The sequence below is a fragment of the Rana temporaria genome, chromosome 10 (assembly GCF_905171775.1).
Source record: "Rana temporaria chromosome 10, aRanTem1.1, whole genome shotgun sequence".
NCBI lineage: Eukaryota > Metazoa > Chordata > Amphibia > Anura > Ranidae > Rana > Rana temporaria.
In genome coordinates, this window is record NC_053498.1 from 70,749,397 (window position 1) to 70,776,841 (window position 27,445).

A 27,445-nucleotide genomic window follows, 5' to 3' on the forward strand; every position below is an offset into this window, starting at 1 on the left:
CCGCCAGAGAGGTTAATGTTGATAACTCAAAAAGGCTTGCGCTTTCTTTGGGCTGGAAGCAGTCAGTGTTTACATACTGCAAAGTCATATTGGAGACCACAGTTGGGATACATCCTAGAGTGACCACGCTTCTTCTGATTAGTGAGCTGCTCAGGAAAATTTAGGAAAGGAAATCTAAAAAACAGACAGGATCATCTAGTAAAAAATGCATATTGAAGAGAAGAAGCCGAAAGACCACTTGAACAAGTGGAGGGTGAGATACTATAAGATACTCGTGCACTGCTGAGCTCTGTTATCCCCCAACGCTAGCAGGCTACTTTCCCAATCACCCACACCTACAAGCCGCATGTCGGCAGCTAGCTATCACCCTGCTTACCTATTTGAGCTACAGCAGGGCATTATGCAGCTTTACCTGCTTCAAACAGCGATGCTTGAGCCTCATACTCCTAAAGATCCCAATTGAAGGCCAAGCGGACAACAGGAAAGCACAAGCCTCCTCCCTCTACTCCTGCAGCTGCCTACACCAGTGGAGACACTGCAAAAGAACTTCCGGCCTCCCAATCAGACATTATGGAGTCTGCACTAAGGTCAGTAACTCCTCCAGTCGCAGGTTCGATGACAGACCTGGCAGATATGCATCCTTCAGCTGCAGAGGGGCCTTTGAGATCTGATTTTGAGCCCTGGGCAGTTAAGATGGAAGCCTCATTACATGTGGAATTAAATGCCTTAAAGAGACAGGTTTCAGCATCAGAGGTGGTTTTGTCCGGACTGGCTACCAGTCAAGCTGATCATGCGGCTCATATAACGGCTCCATCGTATGCGACAACACCAGCTCCGTATAGAAGACAGTGAGAACAGAACTCGCCAAAATAACATTAGGCTGCAGGGAATACCTGAGGCAACATCTGGTACTAATCGGAGGCCCACTGTCATATCTATCTTAAATCAGGTCCTGGATAGAGAGGTTTCATCACCCATTGAACTTGACCAAGTGCACAGAGTAGGGGGGCAGGGTGGAGACCGTGGAGGCTGCCCTCGGGATGTATTATGCCAGGTTCATTATTATACCCTGAATGAAGCATTACTGCGCAAGGCATGGTATCTAGGCCCAGTGGACTTTGATGGGTACTCCATTCATCTATACCCAGACCTCTCCCGCAACAGTAGTCCGGCCCCTGCTGGATCCAATATGCCAGGTGGGAGCTACCTACACCTGGGGCCACTCCTTCAGCATCAAGGTGACCCTTTTTCTCGAGCAAGATCGTCCAAGGCTGTTGGGTTCTGGCCCTTTTTCACAACGTCGCAGACACCCAAGGTCCAGGTCAACATCTTCCGGTTCAAGACCGCGTCAGCCTACTTCAAAAGAAGACTGAACTGGTTCTCTCCTAATGAGTCCTAAATGCATTCTGACTTGGTTAATCTACATTGCACAAGGTGCATGGTCACTCCTGTTACCTGTCTTCTGACAGGTTTGCAACACACTATGCTCTTCTATCTATATTCGTCATCAACTGATGTAACCAGACGCATTTAGCATTTGCTGATGTACAGATTACTGGAAATATCGGTCTTGTCCCTGCCCTTCGCTAGTACGACTTCTCTAGCTGGCGACTCCCTCTCTCTACAGTCAAATGTAACTATAGTTGTTTGTCTCCCTAGGAGAGGGAAGCTTGGATCTGTGACCTGCCTTGTTGGGGGTTGGTCACACAACGGATTCCCATCCCCCCCCCCGCTACACTATAGTACTTATTTAAGTATTCAAGGGATTCTTTGGAGCCTGTTCCAGATCCACGCTTGCCTTTCCAGACAGTTGGAGTATTGTTGTATTCTTTAGGGCAACACCCTTGGGAGTAGTATTGAGAATTAGTGATATACTTCCAATAACAATGTCAGTATTGATATTTCTGTTGCTAGACTGAGCAGCAGTAACTCTGACCATGTTTTGAATGTCGGCTTACCTGTTCAGCACACTATGTATAAAATGTTTAGTTCCACCTATTTTTGTTAACAATTTTTCCTCTTCAGTTACCCCATTCAGGTATGCGGAGCAGCCTGATCTGACAGGGGCAGAGGAGATCCTCCTCAGGAAGGCTCACCTTGCCTGTTTAGGTACCCCTCTATAGCACTTATTGCTTCCTGCCATATTTATGCTTTAATAATGGGTGTGTCACATGTACGATTATTATGCCTGCTATGCTGTCGGGAGGGATCACAACTCAGATTTTTCCCTGCAACCACTCTCTCCCACAATAGGCTTGGCACGATTTGTGCTAGATACATGAAATTACACGTAGTGTCTCGCTTTTGCGAGAGCTTTAGTTTTTCTCTGGACACTTAACCCCAGGTGTCCTCTTGATCTATTTCTGCTTCCTCTCCTCTCTATTTGTTTATCCCTTCCCTCTGTCCCCCTCCCCATTCTCTTCACCCTTTTTATCCCCCTTTCGCCCCTCTCCCCTTTCCCCAACCCCACTTGGTCTAATCTAACACTCCATCATAGCCCATATGGTGAGTTCTCGCCCCCGGCTAAAACTCTGCACCTATAATGTAAATGGCCTCAATATAGCCTCTAAACGAGGTCAAATCCTTTATCAAATGCACAAACAACAGTTCAACGTGCTTCTACTGCAAGAGACACACTTTCATTCTGATTTCACCCCATCCTGCTCCAACAGGTACTTCAACAGGTGGTTCCACAGTACAAATCCATCATGTCCATATGTCCGATCCACAGGGAAGGTAAGTCCCATCAGCTTTGCGGTACCTAAAGACCCTAGCGGGTTTCATAGAGTGTAAACTCATCCTTGGAGGATATTTCAACACCCCACTGGAGCCTTTTTTTAGATTCATCGACATCACGTTCTTAAATCTCATTCCATAAAACTCCAGGCCCTGAAGCGGGCTATCTACAATTTGCATCTCATAGATGTCTGGAGGGTGCTATGCCCATAATATAGGAATTACACTCACTTCTCCCATGCACATAACTCATACATTCACATTGACTATTTCTTTACCGACCATAGCTGCTTAGACTGGTCACCTGATAACAAAATTTACTCCATGGTTTGGTCGGATCACTCCCCATATACCTAACTTTCTTACTCCCCTCCACCCTGGTGAAGGAGTGGACATGGCGTTTAAATGACTCGCTACTTACAAACTCGGACTGCATCACACGGGTCTCGGAAGCCATATCTAACTTCTTCACAGATCACTCTATGGACACTACCTCCCTTCTCATGCAATGGCTTGCTAGGCAGTTTCATTCAAATAGGGGCCCATCTGAAGGAAGAGCGCTCTGCTGCTATAGTTGCTGCCATCCAAAAGCTCAGAAATCTGAAAACTGCACATAAGCACGCACCAACGGTGGAAACTCTTACAGAGGTTTCTTCGGGAACTCAGGGAACTGTACGAGGCATCTGCACGCACATTTGCAGACAAGCTTGCCCTACACCAATATAAATCTCAAAATAAATATGGTAGACCACTAGCTTGTTCCTTACACCCAAAAACACCATCTACTTTTATAACCCACATCCAGTATAAGTCCGGGGACTCAATTTCCTCACCCTGTAAAATTGGCCAGACATTCATGGATTTCTACCAATCCCTTTACAATATATCTGCTGCTGATCCCTCTAGCCCCCCCCCCCCCCCCCACACACACACACTTTAGGGAAGTATAAGGCATTACCTACCCTAGATGATGAAACCATCAGTGATCTTCAAATGCTCATCACTGAGGACGAAGTTGCAAGAGCCATAGCTACCACCCTCTCAGGAAAGAGTCCAAGTCCTGATCACTTTACTCCTAAATTCTACAAGTTATTTGCTCCCCTCCTTACTTCGTTTTTAACTAAAGTGTTTAATTCCTTATCGGAAGGCTCCGTATTTCCTTCCACAAAAACTTGAAGCGCTCATCTCCCTTATCTCAAAACCGGACAAAGACCCAACTCTTTTAGTGAACTTCAGGCCAAAATGCTCTGATAGGAGTCGATCTGAATTTTTTTGCCAATATTTTAGCCAATAGATTACAGCTCTTACTGCCCCGCCTAATACATTTAGACCAGGTTGGTTTTGTGAGTGGACGCGAAGCAAGGGATAATACTATAAAAACACTTCTCCTAACTGACTATGCCCGCACCCATAATATCCCCCTTTGTCTCTTAACGGCCCATGCTGAGAAGGCATTTGATTGCATTGATTGGCAATTTCTTTGCTTGTCCTTACAGCAGATAGGACTTGGACTCCAAATGATATAGAGTATAATGTCTCTTTATTCCTCTCCGCCGGCAAGGATTCGAATAAATGCCATATTATCCCCTGTATTTCATATTCATAATGGTTCACAACAAGGGGGCCCTTTGCCCCCCCCCCCTTTATAATGTCCTTACTATGGAACATTTGGCTATTGTGAATTAACCCCGCCATTCAGGGTGTTGTGGAGGGTCCTGTTCATACTAAACCATGTACACATATTCGCCAGCACACCAAGGATCATTGATAAAACGTCCAAAAATTTAATGCATAATAGCGATCCAAAAAGCAACGTTTCGAGGTCACGCAGGACCTCTTCGTCAGGCAAACGAAGGCCTGACGAAGAGGTCCTCCGTGACCTCGAAACGTTGCTTTTTGGATCCCTATTATGCATTAAATTTTTGGACGTTTTATCAATGATCCTTGGTGTGCTGGCGAATATGTGTACATGATTTGCTTTCCGGTTCCCAGCTGGTGATCGTTTCAGCACCCTTTTACTTATTGGCCATTTTCCTGGAAGGTGTGCAGTTGGAATATTTTGTGACTGTTCATACTAAACTCGCTCTCTTTGCAGACAACTTACTAATATTTGTGACCCAACCTCACATTTCATTGCCCTTGATACTCCAGGAATTTAAGGAATTCGATTTAGTGAGTAACTTTAAAGTAAATCATAGTAAATCCTCAATATATGGCTCTACAACAACTTTCATCCTCATTCCCTTTTAAGACTGGTGCCACTTCTATTCGCTATTTAGGAATCAACATACCAGGGGATGCATCCCGACTCTTTTTGGGAACTTCACCTACTACTCAAAACACAAGCGGACTGAAAATGGATGTCCTCCCTCGGTTCCTACAATTATTCCAAACAATCCCTATCTATATACCTACCTCCTATTTTAGGAAGCTCCGCCAGATGTTCTCTAGTTTCATATGCAAAGCAGCCCGGCTCAGGATAAAATATGACACTCTTTCCCTTCCAAAGGCTGGGGGGAGCCGGGGTCCCAGATGCTTCTTTGTACCACAAGGTAGCGGTGCTCGCACATATTGTAGATTGGTTTCACCATTCTTCATCCAAGCTCTGGGTCCAACTGGAAGGCCACTTGAACTCAATTAGGTTTGTGCTTTACCGTGGACCCCTGCAGTCCATCATAGAGAGTTGTTGCTTCTCCAGTGACCTTCCCCACCAAACAATTAAAATTTGGGACTGATTGACATCATCTGGTACATTTTCTAAGCAAATAGGACCCATGACTCCTTTCTTTGGGACACCGGCCTTTCCACCAGCTGTACGTGGGTCAGGGCTTGGACCTTGGCATAAAGAAGACTGTAGGCGACTTGCCCAAGTCCTTTGTACAGACCCGTCCTTGCTGACGGACTCCCATTCCCGGTCGTCCTCTCATCACCCTATGCAGTGGCTACAGAGACAGCAAGTTTTATCATATATTCGGAATCTCCTCTCCTTGTCAGATATTTTCTCTGAACCGTCCGAACTGGAGGACATGTTCTTTCAGACTGATCCACCAACCCATGTAGTTTCCCAACTTTATACCCTACTACTCAATGCTTCTCCTGACCTCCCATCATACATGCACACTTGGAAGTCAGAACTGCATCACAACATCTCAAGTATAGACTAGCAAAAATGCTTAATTTTGACACATAAACTCTCTTTAGCGACCAAGAGCTAAGTAAAAGGGTTTAAGTTGGTAACTAGGTGATACAGATGCCGGCGACCATCAGACATTTTCATCCGTCACTACCGTATACATGCTGGAGATGTCTGTCTTCCAGAGGTTCCTTGCTTCACATCTGGTGGGATTGCCCTCCTATAAGGAAACTCTGGCAATCAATATTTGACCTGTACTGCAAACGGATGGCGACTTCAATTCAACCCTCACCAGAAATAGCCCTTTTATCCATGATCCCGGGCCCTATTAAATCTGCAAAAAAAGATGTGTCGCGACACTTCCTAGCCACGGCAAGGACAGTGATCCCTCGACATTGGAGATTGACAGATATGCCTTCCCTGTGTGATTGGTTTATCAAAGTGGATAGTATTAAAGACCTGGAACATCTAGTGGCTGAGGAAAACGGGAAAGAAGAATGGTTTTCCGTTACATGGACTGCTTGGTCCATGTTTCGGGAACTCTTCAGAGTTTGTCTCGTGGAGCGAAGGTGACTCAGATACCACCACGCCTTAGCCTAGATGGAGTGTTCCTTTACTTTTACCCTATTTCTTCCATTTTCTCCCCCTGCCTTTTTCCCGTACTCTTCTGTAGGCTATTTACCATATTGAATTGCTCTTGGAGCATTAGTTATACAATGTTATCCCTTCAAATGACGATAATATGCAATCCTTACAGCATATCACTCTCTGCAAATTAAAGTGCCTTGTTATAACATGTGATACCTTTCAGATTATTCAAGTGTTTCTGCAATACCTTTGCTACTCAGGAATTTGATAGCCTAGCTTTATATATGTCGTTATCAGTCCAAAGCTATACTGAATAGTTTTGTTTCAAGGCCACAGACTGAGAGTAGAATATATGTTATGATATGTTAATTGTGATGTATATTACTTCTACAACATTGTCAACTGAATATGTTACCTTCATATCTGTTATATACTGTTTCTTCAATAAAATAAGATTGAACTAAAGTGATTGTAAAGTCTCGTTTTTTTTCCTATTAAAATAACAAACATCTTATACTTACCACCTCTGTGCAGTGGTTTTGCACAGGGCAGCCAGGATCCTCCTCTTCTCGGGTCCCTGGCTGGAGCTCCTGGCCCCTCCCTCCTGTTGAGTGCCCCCACAGCAAGCAGCTTGCTATGAGGGGACCTGACCTGAGCTACAGCTCAGTGTATCTGCCCACTCTCTCACTCCTGATTAGTCTTTTGAGTTTGATTGACAGCAGCGGGAGCCAGTGGCGCCAATCAGGGGGGAGAGTCCTGGACAGTCGACTCACTCATGGACATCGCTGGATAGAGAGGGGGCTCAGGTAAGTATTGGGGGGGGGTGAGGGGGGCTGCTGCACACAGAAGGCTTTTTATCTTAATGCATAGTATGCACTAAAATAAAATAAAAACTTCTGCCTTTACAATCACTTTAAGCTTCCAAGTTTGTGCCTGAAGGTTAAATGGTGCCCAGGACATGGTGTGTAAGGTACCCACTAAATAAGCTGCAATGCTGCCCTAATTATGAAAAAAGATTTAGGAGTCTATTTATAAAGGATCATTGCCATGGCCATATCACTACTTTTAAAGATAATTAAAGCAACACATATTTCTAAACCACAACAATGGAGACTCCAAAGCAAGCAGAGTGCCATTAAAATGAATGACCAAGAATCAATACAAAAAGGTGTTGGGAAGAGATGACCACAGTCACCTGACCTTGCAAACGCATGCGACCAGCGTTCAATTACGTATTTCTCTCAGCAGAGTTAAAACCGATCTTCACCCTCTGAACAGACTTCCCTCCAATCCACCCTTCCTCCCCTCCACGACATGAACACAGTGCACAGTGTGCACTGTGCCTCCTAGGATATGCAGGTCACAGTGGTGGCAAAAGAAAGAAGACAAGAGCATATCTGCGGGACAACGCTTGATCCTCTGGGTGGGTGACTATCTGAAATGTGCATTGACCACCTGGTAAGCTGTGTAAAAAAAAAAAAAAGGAGGGGGCAGCAAAAATCCACTTTAGGTAGCAAAAGCCTCATGGGATACCTCCAGACCCGACATTGCTGGCTGCATTTTACTAATGAAGCATAAAATTCAGGCCAAGTTGTGGAGTAATACTGTAGCGTCCAACAGAGAAAGAATAGTAAAATCCGATCTCCATTTTAAAACAGCCCCCAATTATTTAATTAGGGTTCACCTAAAGTCTTCTTGTAGCCACCAACCTCGCCAAAATACAGATAAGATATGTATAAGGCAGAGACAGTCAGTCACAGCCTCTCCCTTCAATAGACCCGATGCCTCTCCTTTTGATTTTAGGTATTATCAGAATTTTTTTTTATAACCTGTCTATAATTCTCTGCATTTTCTTTACCTAGATTTGTGTAATTTAAAATAGAAGTATAGAGACATAACAATATGAAGTGCATTTTTGCAGTACCTGAGAAAGTAAACACACAAAAGGCCTTTGATTTTCCTGTGGAGACCTGTATGCATAGCAATTGGCACTATGGATGCTGCACTTTGTATTTCTCCTTGCATTGATTTGTTGAATAAGTTTGTTCCTTTTCATTAGAATTAAGTTTCAAGGATAGCTGCAGCAATTTAAAAATGTTATGCCAGGGAATGTTAGTTCCTAAATGCCACTGTTTTTATTACCTAGGCATTATAAGTTAACAGTAATTAAATGGCAGCATCTACAGTGCATAAAAAGGACATATAATCAAATATAAATAAAATATAAATGTTATAACTGACTACAGTATCAAGCATACTGTGCATAAAGAATTTAGAAAAAACTGTAAAGTAATATATCACTAACCATGTGGCAACTGTGTAAGACCAGGCATTTTAACTATCTTTTCTCGAACAGTAGTGGTGGGTATGGAGCATTTAATGTTATATTTTAATAATAATTTATATGTTGTGTTTTATTGCAGAGATGCCTCATTCTCAGAGTGCCCCAATCATGGGTGGTAGTAATTCCTGCACCAAAGTGCTATATTTTACAGACCGCTCACTAACACCCTTCATGGTCAACATACCAAAGAGGTACAGTGGTTTAACAGGTTCTCGTTAGGGTCATATTATTTGCCAATAACATTGACATGATATTACATTTATCTTGGGTAAGATTTATAGGTAATTCCATTCAGCAGCCCTTTGCTGACAGACAATATTTAATGGAAGTGAGCATGTTAGAAATTACTCTATTGATTCTCTGATTGCAGTTAATTGGGCAAATATGAATCCAATAATTAGATGATTTACACTTTACTGTTTCTTCTGGTGTGCAGCTGATCATGAGATTCAACATGCAGTTATGTAACAAAACCTGAACTTTGCCATCTCTTTGAAAGCATCGCACTTACCACCTTCCCAATATACCTAGTGTACAGAGAATTGCAATATTCACTCACTTCTTATTACAGGACAAAAATTGTTAGTGCACAAATAAAGTGACATAAAAGTCACTACACTAAATACATTTTGTGGGATCCCTGAAGGAAGACATTGGGGAGATTTACTAAAGCTGGTGCACTCACAATCTGGTGAAGCTGTGCATGGTAGCCAATCAGCTTCTAACCTCAGCTAGTTAAATTAAAGTGGAGGTTCCCCTAAAAATAAACTTTTAACATTGCATTTATGAGATTAATGACAATTAGAATCGTCTTTTTTTTTTTAAATACGTCCGTACATACCGTTTCCTATATGTGTTCTCACCGCCGCTTCCGGGTATGATGGTCGGGGCTGGGCGTTCCTAATTGATTGACGGGCATCCGACCGACGCATACAGCGCGTCACGAGATGCCGAAAGAAGCCGAACGTCGGTGCGGCTCTATACGGCGCCTGCGCACCGACGTTCGGCTTCTTTCGGCATCTCGTGACGCGATGTATGCGTCGGTCGGATGCCCGTCAATCAATTAGGAAGGCCCAGCCCCGACCATCATACCCGGAAGCGGCGGTGAGAACACATATAGGAAACGGTATGTACGGACGTATTTAAAAAAAAAAAAGACGATTCTAATTGTCATTAATCTCATAAATGCAATGTTAAAAGTTTATTTTTAGGGGAACCTCCACTTTAAGCTTTGGCAATACAACCTGGAAGCTGATTGGTTTCTATGCAGAAGTGGGCCTGATTTTGCACTCTACAGCTTTACTAAATAAACCCCTGCTTCACATGTTTAATGTGCACTGAATATGAATGTGTCATATCGTATTTATATGAAACAAAAATTGCAGTTTACTACATTATATTTTCATGATCACACTTTCTAACATGATGTAAAATCGCTGTCCTTGCTGAATGGATGCTACAGTAGGATCCAACACAGGCACATAAACAGTGAATTGTTTTCAGTGAAAGAACAAGCTGTGTCCAAAGACTTGCAGTCAGATAAGTTGAACAGTAAAGAAAGATAACTGTGCTGCAAGACATAAGCAAAAAGCACAGCATAAGTCAATGTGGCTACACATTAATTGTAAACAGAAACAAGGTATTTATATACCGCTGAATCTATTTGCATTAGGCTGACTACATTAATTTATCACCTAAAAAGAAACACTGGAGATTTTCTTAAGCTACCTTCAAGCTTTTTGCACAAACAAGCCTTCCTTGAGGGCTCAAGATTTATTTTATTAAGGCCCCATTCAAATAGGCATACTACAGTGCATGCCTGTGAGAGGGCCAAGTTTACCCCCATGGGGGTGCACAGGTAGTCCCATGCAGGCAGCCATGTCTATTGGAACACAGTGGCTGCACAAACACAGATGTTGCTCCCAATCTGACATCCATGTGGGTGTGTGTGCATCGTCCCAAACATACACATTTGGGGCCATACACCTGCATGGATGTCAAATTGACATAAAAAGGGCTGCCTCCACAGAGATACATTAAGCACCTGTGAATCCTGGTGCAGGTAAAGCACAAGCATACCCTGTAGTGTAGTACACCTGTGTAAACGGGGCCTTAAAGCAGAACTTCCACTCATCTGATTCCTCCCTCCCTCCGGTGCCACATTTTGGCACCTTTCGGGGGGGAGGAGCGCATACCTGTCTTTGACAAGTATCCTGTCCCCACTTCCAGGAGACCGAGCCGTAGTGATCTACATCAGCAGCTCGGTCCCCCTCCTCTTCTGCCATCCAGTGAAAGAGCGCAGCGTGCTTCACGCATGCACAATAGAACCCCGGCCGCGAAGCCGAAAGGTTACACTGCCGGGTTCCCTTCGTAGCAATGGCCGTGGCAGCACCCAACCAGCCGTTCCAAGATCGCCTGCGGTGCCCACATCGCTGCACTCCAGGACAGGTAAGTGTCCTAATGTTAAAAGTCAGCAGCCACAGTGTGTGTAGCTGCTGACTTTTAATTTTTAAAGGGGCGGGTGGACCTCCTCTTTAAGGATAAGTGAACATTCAGTGCACTTATCGATCCAAGTCCTCCCACTCTCAATGCTGAGCTAGTAGAATATACTTACCTGTAGTTCTCTGCACTAGTGATCTGCACAATGTGATCACTTGTCGTGTATGATCCATTCTTAAAAAAAAAGGAGCCTACCAGTGCCCCTCGTTCCCTATAGCAGTGTTTCTCAACTCCAGTCCTCAAGGCGCCCCAACAGGTCATGTTTTCAGGATTTCCCACCGATGAAATAGCTGTGGTAATTACAAGGAAGTGAAACTGATTAGATCACCTGTGCAAAATAATGGAAAGCCTGAAAACATGACCTGTTGGGGCGCCTTGAGGATTGGAGTTGAGAAACCCTGCCCTATAGCATGCATGCCATAGTTTTAATGTATTCTTAATGCAAATGTTGACAACCCTTCATTAGAAATATGTAAAAGTAGAAAACATCTTGGTTTCTGTATGGGGATAAAACATGTATCATTCACTAATGTATGACTGCACTACTTTCTTATCATGTGCCCTACAGGTTAGGGGAAGTCACGTTGAGAGACTTCAAGATAGCCATTGACAGAGAGGGAAATCACAGATACCACTTCAAGGCTCTAGATCCAGAGTTTGGAACAGTCAAGGAAGAGGTATGTATATGGAATTGTGTTATATTCTTTCAAATACTGTATGTGTTTACATTTTACAGGTATGGTGTGTATCTAAAGTTACTCCTAAATAGTGCCCCCCTCCCCAAAGTAAGGGCACTTTGTCCCTGATTATGCACAGTGTCTTCACCATCATACTTTACATGCCTGGCACTGAAGTTCACCGTGGGCTTCAAAAACAGCATGCTTCCAATAAATATTCGACATGTGCATTTGTTTTCGTCCGAATGCATTTTCGTCCGAATTTCGGGTATTTTTATATCCTTTTAACAAGCGAATACTAACGCACAGAATCCTAAATCTGACATTAAAAAATGCTTTATTTTCGTTTTCATTGCTACAACAGTTCCATATAGATAGGAGATTCGACATGACGCTGACAATAGCAATCTGTGTCTATCAAACCTGTGGTCGAATGTGCCTAACCTTAACTCTATTAGTCCAAGATTATTCTACATAGAGAGGAAAGATTCAACATAGAGAGAAAAGATTTGACATTATAGAGACAGTGTTGGGGTAGACCAATCGACATGAACGACGAAGATTCGATGAAGCAGAGAAAAACATACAAACGTAGAATCTGTCATTGAAGGCTTATGGTGTCTTTCGAAAGTTCTAAGAAGATTCGACAAGCAGCTAAACTGTACGATGCCACAATCGTACATTTCTGGTCAAACGCTCTGCCCATAGGCTATAGAAGAATTCAAATGTTGGTTGACTAGTAAATATAATTTATAAATATAATTATTACTAGTCATACAACATTAGAATTCTTCTATAGCTTTTAGGTGGAATATTCAACCGCAAATGTACGATTGCGGTGTCGTACAGTTTAGCTGCTCCGTCGAATCTTCTTAGAACATTTGACAGACACCATAAGCCTTCAATGACAGATTCAACCTTAATTAATTTGGATTTTCGGACGAATAAAAACGAATTTCGGTGGTAACTAAAGGAAATTCCGAAACAAAATATTTCAGTGTGCACATGTCTAGGGGTTGATTTACTAAAGCTACAGAGTTCAAAATCTGACGCAGCTCTACATAGAAACCAATCAGCTTCCTTTTTTTTTTCAAAGCTTAATCGAACAAGCTGAAATTAAAAGTTGATTGGTTACAATGCACAGCTGCACCAGATTCAGTTTTAGTAAATCTCCCCCATAGTTACATATTTGGTGAGGCTGAATAAAGACACCAGTCCATCCAGTTCAACCAGAGTGTGTGTCTTTTTGTGTGTGTTTGTGTATGTCCGCTGTCTTCTACATCTTTGTACTCTCTATGCTAGAAAGTTTTTTGAATGTGTCCAGGACTCTCTATTGACACCACCAACTGTGGGAGGGAGTTGCACATCCTTATAGCTCTAACAGTAAAAAAAAAACTCTCAGGCCCCGTACACACGTCCGAGAAACTCGACGGGCAAAACACATCGTTTTGCTCGTCGAGTTCCTTGTGAAGCCACCGAGGATCTCGGCGAGCCAAGTTTCCCCATTGACTAACGAGGAAATAGAGAACATATCTATGTCTACGATCTCTATTCGGCCCGACGAGATCCTCGTCGGTTTCCTCGGCCAAAAGTGTACACACGGCCGGGTTTCTCGGCAGAATACGCCTCCGATCGAGTTTCTGGCTGAATTCTGCCGAGAAACTCGGTCGTGTGTACGGGGCCTCACGCAGTTTAAGATTGAAACGCTTCTCATCCATCCTCATTGTGTGGCCACATTTTTTTTAGAAAACTTAGGTTAAATAGTTGTCTTCCAATGCTAGAGTCACCATTCAAAGATTTGTATATCATGATCATAAAGTGGTATTAAACCCAAAAGCAAACCCACTTACCAATTCTTAGATGTGATGGCTGCATTAGTTGTCTTCTTTAGGCTTTCTTTTATTTGCATCTGGTGATCTGTCCTGTAAGTCTGTTATTTTTCAAAATCATCTCTTCCGAATGTATCAGTTTACAGGGATGAGACAAACCATTTAACACTTGCAGGGATACTTATAATGATGATTTTATTTATTCATGTAAAACCTTTGGGCCAGATTCACAAAAGGGTTACGGTGGCGTATCTGCTGATACGCTGTCGTATCCCTGTTTCTATCTATGCGGCTGATTCATAGAATCAGTTACGCATAGATATCCCTAAGATCCGGCAGGTGTAATAGTTTTACACTGTCGGATCTTAGGATGCAGTACCGCGGCCGCCGCTGGGGGCATTTCTCGTCGTAAACCAGCGTCGGGTATGCAAATTAGCACTTACGGAGATCCACGAAGGTTTTTCCCTTCGTGAAGTCGCCGTAAGTGTTAGTTTGCCATCGCAAAGATAGGGTACCTTTTACAAAGTGTAAAGTTAGTACACCATGTAAAAGTATACCCGTCTTTCCTGCATCGCTGTCAAATTTGTTTTACATTTTTTATTTTTCCCGCCGCAACTCTTTTTTACCCGTCGCGATTCACAAAACCTCGGCGCAACGTAACTTTGCGCAAAGCACGTCGGGAAAATAGCGTCGGGAGCATGCGCAGTACGTCCGGTGCAGGAGCGCGCCTAATTTAAATGGGACTCGCCCCATTTGAATTGGCCCGCCTTGCGCCGGACTGATTTAGGATACACCGCCGCAAATTTCCAGGTAAGTGCTTTGTGGATCGGGCACTAACTTGGGCAATTTGCGGCGGTGTAACTTAAATCGGAAAAGTTACGTTGCGCCCGCTGGTTGGGAATCTGGCCCTAAATCACAAAAGGAAAAACAAATCTGTAACTTGTAAAATGTGTCCTCCAGCCCCCCTGTTAGCTTTGTTGCCCTTCTCTGGAATCTCTGCATTTCAAGCACATCCTTCCCAAGGATTGGGGACCAGAATTGGACGGCATACTCAAGATGTGGCTGAACCAGAGTTTTGTTAAGTTGTAAAATGTATGCTCAGTAGATTGCTTTAAAAAACGGCCTGGATTCTTTCCTAAAGTTACATAATATAACTGGATACTAACATTTATAGGTAAAGTTGATCCAAGGAATATCTGACTGCCTCTTGGGGTATCAGGAAAAAAATCAGGAAAAAAATTTCCCCTGCTAGAACAAATTAGATCTCGCTGTTTTTTTGCCTTCCCCTGATCAATTGTGGGTATAGGATTGTATAATTTTTTCCCCTTTCATTGGTTGAACTAAGATGAACTTGTGTCTTTTTTCAACCAGAAAAACATGTAACATTACTATACAGTATATGTAGAATAAGCCAGTTATGCCCTGTACACACGATCGGACCTTTGTCCTACCAAATTCACATCGGAATTCCGACGGAATTCCATCGGAGGAAAAGAGAACATGTTCTCTATGTAATTGCCAATGGAATTCATCGGAATTTCCGATGGGGCATACACACGGTCGGAAAATTTTGATCGTGTGTACGAGGCCTTAAAGTGTAAATAAACCCCCCTATCGTTTCCAGCCAAGGAAGCTGCCATCTTTGCCTGTTTAATCTTCAGCTGCCATGATGCTGCACATGTGATTAGTTATGACACCAGCCATTGGATGGTCTGACAGTTTGGTTGAGAGCACAACCAATGGTAGTGTTACATTTCTGGCACGTATTTTATGGATGGGTTTACTTTCGCTTTTAGGCTGCATTCACACCTAATCGCGGCGTTTTGTCCCGCGAATTGCGGCGTTTTGTACCGTGATTTACGGCGACAAAACGCCGCGATTTTAACCCCCAGGTCCACATCTCCTATGCCGAACGCCGAAGCCGCCTGAAAAAAAGGGTCCGGGACTTGTTTTGAGCTTCAGGCGTTCGGCGTGGAGATGTGAACCATCTCCATAGAGGGCAATGGTATTTCTCCCCTCCAGCGTATCGAGCGTCGGGCGTCGGGCGTAAATACGCCTAGGTGTGAATGGAGGCTAATGCATTGAAATTGATATGAGAGGTATCTCATGTGTTTAAAAAATCACCAGATGAGTTTATGATTTGACTTCTCTTGCCTCCTAGGTATTCCATGATGATGACATCATCCCAGGCTGGGAAGGAAAGATTGTGGCATGGGTTGAAGAAGACCATGGAACCAACTGAATAAGTTCTTCTCCCCAAAGCAAGGACCAAAGTTCTTGGAATGAACTGACAAATGACAAAATTGTCAAACTGTTGTGGATTATTTCTCATGCTGCCAAAAGAGGTCCCTATGGGCACCGGATAACCTTACAGTTTTGCGTCTGAAAGAAGCAGCAATCGGTCATTGCTGGCTTTATACTGCGAGAATCTCCCACTTCTTCAGGAGGAGACTGGAGGACAGTGCAGTTTTACAGGGTAGCTAACTTCCATTACTGGAGGATGTTAAAAGCTACGTGTTACATATATATTCTTATGGAGAAAATTCAGTATTTTTAAATGGGGCATATTGTTGCATTGATTTGGGGTTTGTGTGTATTTCACTTGTATATTGAAACCACCAGTCTTGCAAGACACATACTGTACAGCAGAAGTCCTATTTTTCTCACAAATATGTTTAGCAAGAAGGTAACTTAAAATTTTAAAAAAAATAGTTATTTATTTGTGCACAGTAATGTCATATACCAATATTTTCCCATAACATCCACTGTCCGTGTCCTGTTGACAAATATCACAGCTTCAGAATCTGGTGATGATGTGATGCAAATCCTATTTGTGTCTCTTTGTACGTTTTTTTTTAAAAGGGGGAAGAAGCATTAGTGATTCAGTTGGTTGGTAGAACTTTCAGCACCGGTGCCATAACTAGAAGATCTTACTGGGATAAATAGGAGCGCATCAGTCTGTTAACACCTGTCAATTGTTAGTGTTGGAAAAAAATATCGTCCTAAGACCCCTTTCACACTGGGGTGTTTTTCAGGCGCTTTGGCTTTAAAAAAAGCGCCTGTAAAGCGCCTGAAAGAAGCCTTATCTGCAATCCCAATGTGAAAGGCAGAGTGCTTTCAGAGCCTTTTCACACTGCCAGCGCCCGAAAAATGCTGGTAAAGCTCCGCTAAGACCCCTTTCACACTGGGGCATTTTTCAGGAGCTTTGGCAGTAAAAAAAAGTGCCTCAATGGGAAGGGGCGCTTTAGGAGCGGTGTATTCAACTCTCCTAAAGCACTGCAAAGAAGCTGCTTGCAGGAAGTTTTTTGACGTGTGACGTTTTTTTCAGTGTGAAAGCACTCGGACTTTCACATTGGGATTGCAGATGAGGCTTCTTTCAGGCGGTTCACAGGCGCTTTTTTTAACGCTAAGTCCCCTTTCACACTGGGGCGTTTTTCAGGCGCTTTAGTGTGAAAGCACTCGAGCTTTCACATTGGGATTGCAGATGCAGCTTCTTTCAGGCACTTTTTTTACCGCTAACGCCCTGGTGTGAAAGGCGTCTAATTGTAGAAAACCAGAGTAACTGCCATAGAATTTACCTTAGCTTCACCGAGACATCTAGAAGCATTTGAAAGCAGGAAATTGATCACATCTATGCGGCCTTGGCTGTGATTTTCAATTTTATGCCCAGTTAAAAAAAACAAAAAAACTTTTTGTCAAGTATTTAGCATTGTTCATGTCCACACCGAAGAGACCCCCCCCCCTCACATGATGTCCCATTAATGTCACTGAAACAGGAACAGAGACGGCAAGAAAAACCTGAAAGATGTTCTCACCATTCCGAATACTATCTAAAGAAAATCTTTTGGCTTGAAATCCATTTTAAAATGCATTTGGTTTGACTGGCAAAACCCATTTCCATTCACTAGTAATGTGCCAATTACCAAAATATTATAGACCCCTCAACAACCCGTCAGTATAGAGCCAAACTGTATCTTAAAAAATAGAAATTAGTGTGTGTTTAAACCCAAAACCAAACATGTAATATATTGCAGTTTGGTAGTCATTAGATGTGGTGACTGCATTAGCTTTCTTTTTTCAAGCCGAGATCCAACCTGGAAAGGCAGTGTCCGTGTCACTACCTGTAAGATGAACTTGAAGCACAAACAATATTTTATTTTTTGTACAAGCTACTAATGCCATAAGGTCCCTATGTAATAGAGATGAACAAAAGCAGGCAGTTAGGCCTCGTTCACATGGGGTGTTTTAATCTGTGCCCCGTGCAGGGCAGTGATTCACTGGCATAGGTTTTGTGTGCATCTCCATACCGGTAGTTCCATTGCTGTCAATTGGGATGCGGCAGCTGCACAAACACAGCGTGACATCCGCGTGGGTGTATGGTCCCGAATGCCACACACCTGCACTGATGTCTCATTGGGAGCAGCAGCTGTGTCCATGCATTCACTAAATACCAATGAACAGCAATGGGACTACCAATACAGGGATGTTGCAATACCGGTGCATCCCCATGGCGGTAAATATGGCTCTGCGTGGGACACGGATTAAAACTGCCTTAAAGTTGAGCTTGTGTGACAACGATGACTGCCTGCTTAGAAGTTAAAGTTTGTTTATTTGCAGAAAATGTATCCCCCATTATTAACACCGCTTATACACATAGGCAATGATAACATCATTAGACTTATTTAATAAGGCAAAGTGAAGGACGATGACTTGCAGTAAATTATTCATGGCAATCAAGGAGATTGTCTCAATTTTCAGAAGTCATATGAATGGTGATTGGGTTGTTACAGTTACATAGTTAGTAAGATTGAGTATAGACTCTTGTCCATTCAGCTCAACCTGAAATTTTGTTGAATTGATCTAAGCTCTCCGCTGACACCACCAAATGTGGAAGGGAGTTCCACATCCTTACTGCTCTAACAGTAAAGAACCCCTTATGCAGTAAGAGATTGAACAGCTTCTCGTCCAACTTTATTGTGTGGCTGTATGTCTTCTTTAGAGACCTATTAAAAAGGGGGGATAGGGTTGGGACTTTGAATGAGGCATATGATAGACACTACCACAGGCCTCCATCCCTGTAGATGTATAAAAAGGGGGGAGAGTTGGGACTTTGAATGAGATGCGTTTTTAGCAGTATGCGATTAAATATATATATGGAATATAAACATTTTTTCCATAATAGCCAGGCTCAAAGCTGCCAACCAAAAAAGCACTAAACCAAATAGATCTGTCTAACTGTATGTAATTAAAAACAGAGGTTTAGTTGCATGTATTTGCAAATACCTGTTTAAGCTGCAGGCCAAACGTCAAGGCACTCCGTGTACTGTAGTCCTAGCTATGATTTTAAAGCCTCCTAATAAGGAGCACAGGCGTGCTAATCAATAGATAGGGGGCAGGTGGCAACCTAAACCCGCCCCTACCTATAGTTGGTTTGGCAAAAAAGAGCACTGGAATAACAAAAGAAATACAGGAGTGGAACCAAAACATGCCTACCAAACCAAAATACCACCAGACTAAGGCTGCATTCACACCTAGGCGTTTTGTCGCCTGAAGCGCGACGCTACAATACGCTGGAGGGGAAAAATAACATTATACCCTATGGAGATGGTTCACATCTGCACGCCGAACGCCTGAAGCTCAAACAATTTCCGGACCCTTTTTTGTCGCGCGTATCGGGCGGTTTGGGCGTATTTGAGCGTTTCCATTTCCCATAGAAAGTAATGGAAACGCTCGATTCAAGCGACTTGCGCGCCAACGAGCGTTTTCTACGGGCGTTTTGTCGCTTTAATCAATAGAACTTTTCACCCAGGCAGAAGATTAAACAAATCTACCAACATAGCAACAAGTGATGAAAAGATGATCATTTTTCCTATTGGCTAAAATAAAAAACGTCGAAGTACAAAAACGTCGGACGACGATGTATGCAAACGCGCAAATAAGCATGAATACGCGCGACAAAACGCTGGAAAAAAACGACCGACGCTCAGGTGTGAATGCAGCCTAAGTGCGGACCACATCAAATTGGGTCAGCTAGTCAAAAAATGACAATGCATAAGTTAACTGTTGGTGGTAGATCGGTGAAGGCACTCTATTCCACTCCTGAAAACGCATCTCCATCCCTACATAGTATTAAAAAGGGGGGATGTGGTTGGGACTTTGAATGAGGCATATGATAGACACTACCACAGGCCTCCATCCCTGTAAATGTATAAAAAAGAGTTGGGACTTTGAATGAGAAATGCGTTTTTAGCAGTATGCGATTAAATATATATATGGAATATAAAAAATGTTTCCATAATGGTCAGGCTCAAAGTTGCCAACCAAAAAAGCACTAAACCAAATAGATCTGTCTAACTGTACAGACTGTACTGTAAACAGAGGTTTAGTTGCATGTATTTGCAAATACCTGTTTAAGCTGCAGACCAAACGTCAAGGCACTCCGTGTACTGCAGCCCTGGCTATTATGGAAACATTTTTTATATTCCATATATATATTTAATCGCATACTGCTAAAAACGCATCTCATTCAAAGTCCCAACTCTCCCCCCTTTTTTATTCTTTAGAGACATAAGATTAAATCGTTTTCCCTCAAAGATACAGTCACTGTTTAAAGATTTGTAAACTGCGATCATATCTCCTCTCAAGCGCCTCTTCTTCAGGGAGAACAGGTTTCATTTTTGAGGTTACTATACTTTGCCTTATTAAATAAGACCACACGTCTGTTCTCACTTGTAGCATTCATTAATTTTCTACATTTATCCTGACTACCTCCTTCTTCATTCTGGTGGGCTGCTATAATCATTTGTGTGATATCCACTGAGTACCAATAAGATCATCACTTTAAAGTCACCCAAGCAGTTCACAACAGCATTTCATGAGACTCGTCATAGACTGCTGCTATGGAAATCTTCTATACCTCAGACATACAAGGCTTTCCCTATCATTCCCAATGGTTTGATTTACTAATACAGTCCTGATCAAAAGTTTAAGACCACTTGAAAAATGGCAAAAAATCAGATTTTACATTGTTGGATCTTAACAAGGTTCCAAGTAGAGCTTCAACATGCAACAAGAAGAAATAAGAGTGGGACAAAACATTTTTTGAGCATTCAATTTAATGAAAACAACGAATAAACTAAAACAAGTTGTTTTTCAGCTGATCAAAAGTTTAGGACCACACCTCCAAAAAAAAACTAAACCCCCCCAAAACAGAAATCCAACTTCCAAACATGAACTCAGTAATGAGTAGCTCCGCCGTTATTGTTGATCACTTCAAAAATTTGTTTCGGCATGCTTGATGCAAGCGTTTCCATGAGGTGAGTGGGAAAATGTCTCCAAGTGGTAAAGACAGCCGCATGAAGGCCATCTACTGTCTGGAACTGTTGTCCAGTTTTGTAAACTTCCCTTGCCATCCATCCCCAAAGGTTCTCAATTGGATTTAGATCAGAGGAACACGCAGGATGGGCCAAAAGAGTGATGCGGACATTGTGTACTGTAGTGTTGTCCTGTTGAATAACCCAGTCGTTACCACACAGACGAGGGCCCTCAGTCATGAGGAATGCTCTCTGCAACATCTGGACATAGCCAGCGGCCGTTTGACGCCCCTGCACTTCCTGAAGCTCCATTGTTCCACTGAAAGAAAAAGCACCCCAGACCATTATGGCGCCCCCTCCACTGTGGCACGTAGAAAACATCTCAGGTGGGATCTGCTTGTCATGCCAGTAACGTTGGAAACCATCAGGACCATCAAGGTTACATTTTTTCTCATCAGAGAATAAAACTTTCTTCCACCTTTGAATGTCCCATGTTTGGTGCTCTCTTGTAAAGTCCAAACGAGCAGTTCTGTGGCGTTCAAGGAGACGAGGTTTTTGAAGACGGTTTTTGTTTTTGAAGCCCTTCGGTCTCAGATGCCGTCTGATGATTATGGGGCTGCAGTCAGCACCAGTAAGGACCTTAATTTGGGTCGAGGATCGTCCAGTGTCTTGATGAGAAACCCTGCTTATGCAGTTCAGCAACCCGACCACGTTCAAAAAGGGAGAGTTTTTTTGTCTTTGCCATCACAACGTGTGACTACCTGACAGAAAATGACAATGAATCCACATCTTTGCACAGATTTGGCCTTTTAAAAGCTTGTGGTCCTAAACTTTTGATCAACTGAAAAACAGCCTGTTTCAGTTTATTTGTTGTTTCCATTAAATTGAATGCTCAAAAAATGTTTTGTCTCGCTCTCATTTCTTCTTGTTGCATGTTGAAGCTCTACGTGGAACCTTGTTAAGATCCACCAAGTGTCCATGTAAAATATGATCTTTTGCCATTTTTCAAGTGGTCTTAAACTTTTAATCAGGACTGTATAAGTAAGCAATGAAGAATAAGAATGATACAAATAAAAGATGATGAGACAGACATTATGAACTATGACAGTTTCTACACTTTCCCCCCATGTATGTCTTTTTGCACTTACAGCATTTAAGCCTCGTACACACGATCGGATTTTCCGACAACAAATGTGTGATGGCGGGGTTTTGTCGGATAATCCAACCGTTTGGGAACTCCAATTCCTGCTGATTCCACTACAGAAGTTAAAGCACTAAAATAAAGCATGGAATGTTGAAATCTTTTTAAACATAAGCATCATCCTAAGGAGGCACGAGGCAGGAGATCTCTCCGTTGAGACCTGGTGGATGACAGGTCCCTTTCTGCTCACTGAGCGGGGAGGGGCTTGTGCAGCGCCGTTGTCTCCTCTGGAGAGATCTGATGAAAACGGACAGCATGTCTGTTTTCATCAGATCTCACCCGATCCGATCCGCCATGGACGGATGGGGACGTATCTCCATCCGTCTGATTTTGGCTGATCGGATCGGGTCGGAGTCAGCGGACATGTCTCTGCTGACATCCGACGCTTAATAGGCATGCATGGAGCGGCCGTCGTGTGTACGAGGCTTAAGACTTGGCACACCTTTGTTTGGTTGCACCTGGGAGGTTTCAATTGAAGGTTCAGCTGGGCTTTAAAAATATTATAGCCTTTCTTGTGGAATTGCCTCACATGTCTTTGAATACCAACAGAAAACTATTTCTTTTATATTATAGCGTCTATTTATAAATGTTTTCACCTAAGATTCATGCAACTTTCGCTTTAAGATTTATAATTTGTTTCCAAACCAAAATGATTAAAAAATATGTAAAAGACGGGTGACTCTTGTGTGAAAACAATTATGATTTGACCCCCTATGTACAAATGTTTATAGATTTGGCCATTGTTTTAGTGGTTTTGGTGAGTAGTTTCATTATGTCCAGATCTTCAAAAAATGAGATGCATATATGTTCTTCAGGCTGGGTTCACATAGGTGTGGCCGCGGTTCACAGCATGGGGTCCGGTGCATCGCCCTGTACACCAATTCAGGTGCAAATCGGGTCAGAATTTTTGCCTGAATTTGCACCCAAATCGGAACCAAAGATGCACAGGACCCTTTTTAAATGCAAACTGTTTTTTCTAGCTGCAGTGCACCCCTCCCCATGCTTTAGATTCAGGCATTCATCCCTGAACACCTAGTGCTTTAAACACAGGTACCACTTGGTACAGCGTTCAGCCATAGCCTGCCATAGACTTGGACAGCCTGCAAGCAGTTGCTTAATGGATGCTGCACCCGTCTCTTCTAAGTACGCTAAACTACAGAGAGGGACACACTGCAGATAGATGCTTTCATGTGCAAGGGGCCTAAAGAGGCAATTGTGGTAGGTAATCCACTATAATCCAAAAACAAAAAGAGATGATACAGTTTTGTTCTGGAATTAACTTGCCTGTTAGAATCACATTCCCTGCTCCATCTCCCTGAAATAAAAGGCTGAATATTGGTTTACTATACCTGTGACAATGATCTATGATCTGTGGCTGTCCTATGTCATTACAGTACTATATAGTGCAGCAATAGGCTCACAAGTAGCCATGTGGGTTTTAACGCGACATAATGGTGATTAAAGTGCCTGTAAAGACTGCTGTTTCTAGTTTTTGGAAAGTTTAAAGGATAATTTGTTGTAAATATTTGTAACTTCTTTTTTCAGTATGAATTTTGAAGGCAGTTGTATTAGTGATTGTGATATAGTGATGTGTGTTTTGTTGGCTGCTTGTGTCTGTGACATTTTTCTATATTTATGATTCCTGGGAAAGCAGTGATGAAGCCATTTATTCCGGATTCTAGAGAAATGTAATTTCATTCCTTTGAACAACTAGGGCCAGATCCACAAAGGATACGCCGCGTAACTTCTAGGATGGATCTGTCCCTAGTTGAATGGGGGCTAGATCCTGAATGGGGGCTAGATCCGACTGACGTACGTCTTAGTACGCTGTCGGATCTAAGGTGCATATTTACGCTGGCCGCTAGGTGGCGCTTCCGTTGATTTCCGCGTAGAGTATGCAAATTAGCTAGATACGCCGATTCTCAGAACGTACGGCCGGCGCATTTTTTTTTACGTCGTTTACGTAAGGCTTTTCTCGGTGTAATGTTACCCCTGGGTCTATGAGGCCTACGCAATGTTAAGTATGGACGTCGGGCCAGCGTCAAATTTTCCGTCGTGTACGTCGTTTGCGTAAAACGTTCGCGAATAGGGCTTTTGGTAAATTACGTTCACGTCGAAAGCATTGACTACGGACGGCGCATGCGCCATTCAAAAAAAAAGTCATTTACGTGGGGTCAAGTTGAATTAACATAAAACACGCCCACATCTTTGTCATTTGAATTCCGCGCCCTTACGCCGACACATTTACGCTATGCCGCCGTAACTTTAGACGCAAGTGCTTTGTGAATACAGCACTTGCCTCTCAAAGTAGCGGCGGCGTAGCGTAACTACGATACGCTACGCCTGCTTAAAATTACGCAGATCTACGTGGATCTGGCCCCTAGTCTTTACTGTAAAACAGAGGGTTCCAAAGTCCTCCACCCAACACTGCAATAATAGCTGAACCTATTAGAATTCAAATTTGCACAGTTGACCAAATATGACTTATGCCCTGTACACACGATCGGTTCGTCTGATGAAAATGGACTGATGGACCGTTTTCATCGGACGAACTGATCGTGTGTGGGCCCCATCAGTTTTTTTTGCCATCGGTGAAAAAAAAATAGAAACTGTTTTAAATTTTTCGTATGGTTAAAAAACCGATAGAAAAATTGCAGTTGAAAACGAACGTCGATTTGACCCCTTTTTTTTATTATAATATTGAATGAAAGTTCTTACAACTAAAAAAATGTCAAATTCATCTCTACTAGTGTATGGCATGCTTTAGGCTCCATTCACACCTAGGCGTTTTAACGCCTGAAGCCCGACGCTATTGCAGCCTAAAATACGCTGGAGGGGTGATTTAACATTGTTCTCTATGGGGATGGTTCACATCTCCACGCCGATTGCCGAAACGCTGTACGCCTGAAGCTCAAAACAAGTCCCTGACCCTTTTTTTCAGGCGGCTTCGGCGTTCGGCATAGCCGACAATGTTAAGTCACCCCTCCAGCGAAAACAAGGTTAAAAAACGACGCGTTTTGTCGCTGCAAATCGCGGTACAAAACGCTGCGCTAAGGTGTGAATGCAGCCTTAAGCTGGCCATAGAGTGATTGAAATCGAGCAGTTCAGCAATGACTGGCCAATTTTCGATCCATCTATAGGTGTTTCCACTCGAGAGAAGACAATCCAGTGATCGACTTCTCTGGAACGGTAATATTACATACGATCAGTGCATGCAACACTGATCAGTGTATTCTGACAGAAGAGTCTCTGCTGTCAGAATACAATAACATAGTTGGGAGGATTCCTCCAACCATCTAGGGGAATCCATTAATTTTTAATTTTTTTTAATCCTTCGGCAGTTTAAAAAACTATCTACCTATCACCTAGTCATTTCCAAAAAAGCCAGTTCATCCTAATAAAGCAGTTATTGGAGTATACAATGTCACAGAAATGTCAATGTTCAGATAGATTTTCTTTTAGTTTAGGATTACCAGAAAGAATTCACTTATTCTCTCCCATCAGGTATGTTAGTCGGCACTATGATGATTTGTACATGAATGTACAGTGGTTTTATCTTCAGATACTAATAATTCCATTGGGCCTGTTCTTAGCAAGGCATTACAAAGTGCATAGACTGTGTGTAAAGTGCTGTAGCCAATAGCTACCGTTCACATTTGGTCTTCTACAGATCTTTGTATTGTAGACGGAATGTACAGTATAGGTTGCGGCACATACAGTCCTTACACTTCATACTGCCTCACTGAATAAGCTTGCATGTCTCAATTTTCTATTACCGTGAGTTATTTGTAGAGCAATGTAATTACTGCATTTTCCAAACTTGGGACTATTTTTACACTGGTAAATGTCTTTCTATGCCATACCATAAGAGAACCAACATTTCTATACATGACTTGTATGTTTGTTACTGTTTTATTGCCTCAAGTTCGTACTGAGCAAATGTCACTATTAGCTTTATTTTTATTATGAAGTATTGGGAATTGGTTGTGATCCCATCGTTGTACATAAAAATGGGTATAAGTCAATCCAATTTATGGTATATTCTGTATATAAACGATAATGAATATCAAAAACTGTGTGTGTTTTCTTTTTGTAACAAATACAGAAATTCTAACAATGAAATGGATGACATTTGGAGAGCAGACTGGATGATACACTCTTAAGCCTCGTACACATGATACGATTGTTGGCCAACTGAGCGACTGATTTTTTGTCAAAAGGGCGTGTGCCTGGATCTTGTCTTGCATACAAACGGTACACAATTGTCGTGTCACAAACGCGAACGTAATGCTGTACTACGAGGAATTTCAGCTCTTAAGCGCCACCCTTTGGGCCCTTCTGCTACTTTCGTGTTTGGTGACCATTGAATCCGAGCATGCGTATTTGTACTTTGACTTTTGTGTGGCGGATTTGTGTACTGACCATACGAAATTCAGACGTCAAACCGTTGTCCACCGAATATTTACTAGCATGTCATCCAACATTCGTTGGCCGAAAGTTGGACAACAATTGTCAAAAGGAGCGTACTAACGGTATATTTTAGAACAACAGTCTGTCAACTGACAATCCCCTGCCAACAATCGTATTGTGTGTACAAGGCTTTAGTCTAAAGGCCTCGTACACACGCTCGTTTTTCTCGGCAAGAACCAGCAAGAAAATTGCTGGCAGAGCTTTCTTGCCGAGTAAACCGAGCGTGTGTACAAGGCTTTCAGTTTCTCATCTGGAAATCTGCCCAGAATCCCGACAAGAACATGTTCTCTATTTTTCTTGTTGTGAGATTCTCAGCAGTTTTCTTGCCGAGAAACCCGAGAGTGTGTAAACTTACCTGTCGCCGTGGAAACCCGCTCATGCTCGAATTGACTTTGACGCATGCGAGGTAGCTTCCTAGGCATAGGTAGGGTGCAGCAAAATGGCGGCGACTGCATTGAATGTGACGAGCGCATGCTCGTCGTACGCGATGACGTCACTGCGTTCTTTCCTTTCAAGAGAACCGCGGTTCTTTTGAAACGAGAGTCTGTACACTCGGGCGGCAAGAGATTCTTGCCAAGAATCTCATCAGGCAAAACAAAGTTTTTTTCCTGACGAGATTCTTTCCCGTGTGTACAAGGCTTTAAGCCCTGTACAC

The 27,445-nt window shown here is 42.8% G+C and overlaps 1 protein-coding gene across 2 annotated transcripts in view; it reads left to right on the top strand.

The window, feature by feature from the left end:
* Positions 1 to 16,660, top strand: part of DIXDC1 (DIX domain containing 1) — a 231,373-nt gene extending 214,713 nt beyond the window's left edge. The window contains exons 17-20 of one of the 2 annotated variants that reach the window (XM_040325415.1): positions 2,026 to 2,109; positions 8,881 to 8,992; positions 11,869 to 11,977; positions 15,968 to 16,660. In XM_040325415.1, the coding sequence (XP_040181349.1) occupies positions 2,026 to 2,109; positions 8,881 to 8,992; positions 11,869 to 11,977; positions 15,968 to 16,048 (386 nt within the window). In that variant the 3' untranslated portion in view covers positions 16,049 to 16,660. The remainder of the gene's footprint in view (positions 1 to 2,025; positions 2,110 to 8,880; positions 8,993 to 11,868; positions 11,978 to 15,967) is intronic. The other variant, XM_040325416.1, reaches the window with a different exon arrangement.
* The last annotated feature ends 10,785 nt before the right edge of the window (positions 16,661 to 27,445 follow it).